The sequence below is a fragment of the Corvus hawaiiensis genome, chromosome 1, assembly GCF_020740725.1.
Source record: "Corvus hawaiiensis isolate bCorHaw1 chromosome 1, bCorHaw1.pri.cur, whole genome shotgun sequence".
NCBI lineage: Eukaryota > Metazoa > Chordata > Aves > Passeriformes > Corvidae > Corvus > Corvus hawaiiensis.
The window spans coordinates 25,790,700-25,796,726 of record NC_063213.1 but is presented as its reverse complement, the minus strand read 5'-3'; the positions used below and the strand labels follow the sequence as shown (position 1 = coordinate 25,796,726).

Sequence of the window (6,027 nt, the reverse complement as noted above, 5' to 3'; positions counted from 1 at the left end):
TTTGTTCAAGAGATGTGTGTGGCTGACAAAGTTCCAGCCTCAATGCTGACCCCGATACAGAACTTTTTAACTTATTTATGCAGTTTTTGCAAACAAAGACATTCATGTTCATTGGTTTTAAGTTACATAATTCTCTTCATTAATTAGTGTTCGATCTCCTTTTCGTTATTGACTTCTTTCTCTTCATGCTAATCTGGTCCACATCCTTTATTCCTTTTTTTATCTTTTTCTCAAACAGAGAGTCTCCAACTTTCCAGGCCTTAATCTCCTCTATATCTTCTGGTTACTCCAGCATCCTTGAATGGCCATAAATTTAAGATCCCAGATGCCCAACCTTCAAATCCCTTTGGCTTTGTTTAGTGAAGATTGTCAGGCTTAATTTTAACAAACTTAAGGTTTCAGTGATTTAATAATCAAAGTAGTCTGTGAAGAAACTTAACTAGTGCTGGCTAAAAGTGGGTGGTGCTTACAATTAGTTAAAACAACTAATTAAAAATTAGTTAGGAAAGTTAAATGACTTCCAACACTGTCTGCCCCATATTCTACCAGCATACAGAGAAAATCTGTGTCTAACATACATGATACAGTCTATAACAGAACACAGGCATTTGAAGAAAATTACTGTTTATCCATGTTAACATTATGCGAACTAAATTGAGAAAAAGCTCCTTGAATGACTTTTGTATATACACAATAAATGCAGACACCCCTCTTTGTCCACTATTTCATAAATATGTTCAATGCAAGACTCTGAACTGCAAGACTGCTTACTCCTAAAGCAGAAATGCTACTGAAAGGAAACCAAACTTACAGTCTGCCAACTCTGACAGGACAACAGTCTTTAGTAAGAATGTGGTAAACTCAGGCTCTGAAAAACAAGGAATTTTTGCCTTAGATTTTTTCTGGCCTCCAAGTATGAAAAGGTTTTGTGATTTTTTTTTTTTTAAATTATAGTTGACTGTTCAAAATCTTACTATGTCTAGACTCCCTTTGTCTCCAATATAAAGGAGTTAGGAGAAACTTCAAACAAGTAAACTGCTAACTTACTATAAATCAGTTTAATTAATGTAAAACAGAGGCACTCACAAAGAACAAACTTTGTGAACAGAGCAATTTACAGCTACAGTTAAGGGAAGCTACAAGAAAACAAGTCAAATATAGAATATTGGCACAGAAATACAAAGTAATCAGAAATAGGCATGTGTGGCTGATGTGTTTCTAAGAGGTGGTGAATAAGCTTGGTTTACTTGAAGAGTTTGAGAAAAACATTACTGGAATGTGGGAAAGAATTCAGGCTAGAGGGACTGCCAAAGTAAGTACAAAAATAACACAAGGATGTTCATTAGACTGGAAACATGTCTAGTGTGGTCTGACATGGTAAGAGTAGATGTCTAAAAGTAAACCAATGGAATTGTCAGCAATTCTGCATTTGAGGAAAATTATGTGTTTTCAGCAAAATTGACAAATAGAACTATATAAGGAGGCAAAAATTAGCTTTTAACAGTGAAAGTGCATTGCATCATGGTTACAAAAGATAAGATGAAGAATCTGACAAAAGGTGACTAGTCACAGCACTCTAGGAATCAGGAGCAAATCATGTTCTATTTTACACACAGCATATCATCAACAGCAGCTTATTCTGCAAAAACACTGACCATTTCCATAGCACTGAGCATTTATTCTTTAGATATTAGATGGGACCAATTTAGAGGGACCCACTTCATTTCCAGACTGCTGCCAAGAAAAAAATGAGGGTGGAATGGGAGCTCCTGACACAAAACAGAAACATGTTTAGTAACTCTTTGTAGAGCTTTGGTCATTGCCCCTTTCTGTGAATGTTACCTTAAAGACTGAAAGTGAGGGGTTTTGCCATGAGCCAAAATCATGGTGAAGATTTACAAAAATTACTTCTCCTGTAAAGCATCAAAATCAGATTTTCCTAAAAGAAAAGTGATGCATCAGCCTGTACATGGCCCACAAACTAAGAATCAAAACCAGCTGTGATAGTTTTAAGCACTCTGAGACAGAAAAACTAATGTTCCAGTTGCTGGACATGATAGAGTATATCCAGTGATAAACCCAGTTGTTCTACTAACCAAATAGTCTGCCTTTTAACCCAAGCAAGGGTTGACTTTTCAGGATCTGTGCAGAGGTTTGCCTTCCTGCACTCAGACTGCAAGGAACCCACCTCACCATTATTCCTACAAATGTTTTCACTGGAGCTGCCACAGTCTTCGTGTTTTCCATCTTTAACTTCCTTGTACTCTGTCCCAGCTGTGTGATTAAGGTCCATGTCCTGAACAGAGTCTAAAATGTGTCCAAGATGTGGCTGTTCTTCAGTAGAATTCAGATACTTAAGCACATCATCTTCATACTTTCCAACCACATCAAGAAGATTATTTATCGTACTTAAAGCAGAATCATGTCCATTAAAATGACACCAGGATAAGAGAGCACTGAAAAGTGAACAACAACAAAAGTGATTATATGCATCTACATCTCCAGTTGGTGGAGGTAGATAGCAATGTGACAAGGTACCTATGAATCATATGAATCATATGAAACATATGAATCATTTATGTATCATTCACGTTTTATGGAAAATTCAGGCAGTGGAACTAAATACTAAGCTTAAAGATGTAGATTCAGACAATTTTGGAAGAGCAACTGAAAGAGATTTTTTTTTAACTTCTACACCCACATAGACATTCCCTGTTTTCAAGATCTGGGAATTCTCAGGTTGCTCACTTTGTACAGTTTTACAAGGTGGTGGGGGGGGGGGGGGTTGTGGGGGTTTTTTTGGTAGTTTTTGGGGTTTTTTGGTTGGTTGTTTTTTTAATTAAAACAAACAAAAAACTTCATGCATGTTCCCTTGTTACACACCCTCCACATACACTTGACCCTAAGGAGTTTGTAACCTACTTCAGGGTTCCTTTGAACTGGCCACATGTAATCATCAGCTCGGCACCATGTCTGTAACCTTGATTAAAGCCTGTCTGGAGTGCAAGTTCTTTTCCGGCCTCAATTCCATCCCTATAGCCTTCCTGTAACAAGAGCAGTGAAACAGGTTGTTCACAAGATGACAAAGTGGACCTATGACAAATGCATAACAACAATAAAAAAAGAAGTTTAAACAAGTATCACAAGTACTCAATCTCTTAAGTTACAGCTTCTATATCTGAACATCCTTCACAGCTACACCCCCGCTGCCAAACCAAAACATGCTTGCTGCAGTGTATTATGATTTACTGACCTGTAAGATGCAGTTTTTTACTTTTCCCAAACGGATCCCCAGAAAGTCAGAAAATAGGGAAACTACTTTTAGAAAGATCAAAAAAGTAAGACAAATACGCAGGAAAGCGTGTTTCCTTTAATGATTACCAACTCCTTTGTGAGAAATGGATTTAGGAATATCACATATAGACTTCTTATTTCTATCTAAAAAGATATGCAGGCTTCCAAGCTTCCCCTTTAGGAGAGGTACTCTCCTATCTGTAATCCATCTACATGGAATCTTTTTATTTTCACAAAACTAACTGCTGAGTATTCCTCCTTTATTTGCTGGACCTCACTCCATTCAAGAGTTATACCAGAAAAAGAGACTGTAATTGACTGAGTCACATATAAATACACTTAACATTGGGGCTGCTTTCTTTAAGAAACAGCTAATGATTGTAATGCAAATTACTTTCTTTATATTATAACCACATTAAAAGATTACGTGGAATAATTCTTAACTTTTTTCACATCAAAATTTCAAGTTGTGAAAGTGAAAACTCCTATTTGCTCAGGGTGGCCTTGCTAGAAAAATAGTCTGGAACACAAATATTTATTTTGCCCAATATACAACTCTAACTTCAATAACACTTCATAATTTTGCAGTATCTACTCATAAATATCAGAGGGATTTGTGTAAGACCACTAAACAGTTCCTTAAGAAAACCAGTCCTTTCACGAAACTCAGATGAAGGAAACTACACCAGGTCTGCTGTAATACCCTTCCTCGTCAACTGCCTACACATCAGTTTCCATTCACATTCTTCAGCCAAAAGCTGCTCAACTGTGAGCAGACAAGCCCTACCGGCCCCATTCTGACATGGTATCTGTCAAACTAACCTGTTTATGAACTTGTTTTGTTCCCTGTAGAACTGCAGAGAGGCAAAGGCTGTGGAAAGCAGCTTTCATAAAATATATTTTTCACTAGGAGAATAAACCAACCAAAGACCTACACAGACCACAACGCCCAGTTGTGGTTGCACATTCAGTCACACATCTTATAATCTGACTATTAACTCTATTCAAAACCCCAAACAGCTCACATTTCTTTATTAGCAGTGTTCAGCTCTGTTGCCCTACATTTACTAGGGGTACACCTACAAGTACATAGCAAGTAATTTGCATCACAACTCAGCACTACCTTTTATAAATGCACATGGTTGTGCAGAAGGAGCCAATGTCTTTTGGTAAAACAGTAGTTTGCTCTGGTGACTACTAAGAAACGTTTATGTAAATTTCTGCCACATTTTCCTGATATTCAGAAGAAAGTACACCACAATAACTTTTAAGCAGCTACTTTTACTTTTCCCTATAAATCATTCACATGTATATCAAGCTATGTGTCAGTAAATCTAAAATGGCTAAAAAGAGTATTAAATCATTTTTATATAAATACCTTCAATCTCTTTTTCATGGTGTTGTTCCATTCCTTCTTTAATAGATACATCTCATCTGCATCTTCATCAAATATATCCTCACTGGATTGGCTGACTGCAACTTGTACCCAGGACATAATAGCAGTGGCCTATGACCCCTGTTCACGTGGTAAAAAAACACTGAGAAACTCTCAAACTCTTCTCTGGTGAAGTGTCAAGATTAGAAGTATTGGCAAAAAACCATGAGTTCTGAAGAGAAGCCAGATATGGAGCTGATTATTCAAGCTGTACATGGGAACTTGGTGCTGTTCGCCATTGGGGTGCATCTGTCAAGAAAAGGCAGTCAGATCATCATTCTTACAGTAACTTCTGAGATATATTAGGGCAATTTATGATAGCTCTTTCCCATCTTATGGCACTGACACACATATGGATGCCAACGCAGCACTTCTGAATACTGCTTGTAAGGACAGCTGACAGAAACAACTTTATGACTTGATTCCAACAGCAGCTGACAAATAGTCCCACACAGCCTCCATGCGGTGCCCTAAGTTATACACACAGGTTATATGTATACACACAATTTTGTATATTTGTATATACACAATTTACTACACACAGGTTAACACCTGCAGAGTTAACTACTGGAAAGTACTTTCACCTTTGACTTCCAATTTTCTGGTTATGGCAAATACTTAAGAATCTTATACAACAGAAACAGTCCATTGTAATTTGAATAAAGTATTACAAGCGCTGGTGCAGTGGAAAGGAGAAATTTTCGGATTATTTAATCTTTTCCTATGACGAAAACTCTGAGAAGCATCTTACAACTAATTCGTTTACATCACTGTAAACTGTTAGAACCCACAGACACTGTTCCTTGCGAAGGCACTGGCGGCTCTCAGGGAACCCAGGGTGCTAAGACGCAACCGGCTGGGGTCCTGCAACCTGCGGCGGGCAAGCGGGACATCCCCCGGCCCCACAGCCGGCCCGGGCCGCAGGCAGCGGCCAGGCCCCGACCCGCCACTTCACGGCCGCGCACGTGCCCAGTCCCCCAGAAGGAGCCTTCCCTCTCCCCCGCCCGGCAACGGTCGCAGCCTCCCTTCGCCTCGCCTTTCCGCGCTGCTCGCACAGCCCCGCCGCCAGCCCGGCCCCGCACACTGATCCTCACCGCAGCCACCGGCACACCGCGCCCTCTCCGCACTGCGCTCGGCCATCTTCACTGAGGGCAAACAGACGCCGCTGCCGGCGGAAGCGCTTGGGGAACAGCAGCCATGTTGGACAAGGGCAAGTTCCGCAGGTAAACAGCCGCCATCCTGACCAGCAGCGCTCTGACGTCATAGCCCGTCGGAGACACTGGAGGCGCCATCTTGAG

At 39.9% G+C, this 6,027-nt stretch overlaps 1 protein-coding gene across 11 annotated transcripts in view; it reads right to left on the bottom strand.

Moving 5' to 3' along the window:
* The window catches only part of YAE1 (YAE1 maturation factor of ABCE1), a 31,909-nt gene extending 25,979 nt beyond the window's left edge, over positions 1-5,930 (bottom strand). For 4 of the 11 annotated variants that reach the window (XR_007202255.1, XM_048297163.1, XM_048297172.1 and 1 more), the window contains exons 1-4: positions 5,824-5,930; positions 4,673-4,978; positions 2,923-3,044; positions 2,189-2,456 (exon numbers count right to left, since the gene is read on the bottom strand). Coding sequence is in view for 8 of the 11 variants with exons in the window: in XM_048297163.1 (XP_048153120.1) it covers positions 2,189-2,456; positions 2,923-3,044; positions 4,673-4,789 (507 nt within the window). In the remaining 3 variants the exon portion in view is untranslated. Of the gene's footprint in view, positions 1-159; positions 869-1,039; positions 2,457-2,922; positions 3,045-4,672; positions 4,979-5,823 lie in introns of those variants that run through there. The other 7 variants (XR_007202254.1, XM_048297154.1, XR_007202267.1 and 4 more) reach the window with 5 other exon arrangements.
* Between the last annotated feature and the right edge of the window lie 97 nt (positions 5,931-6,027).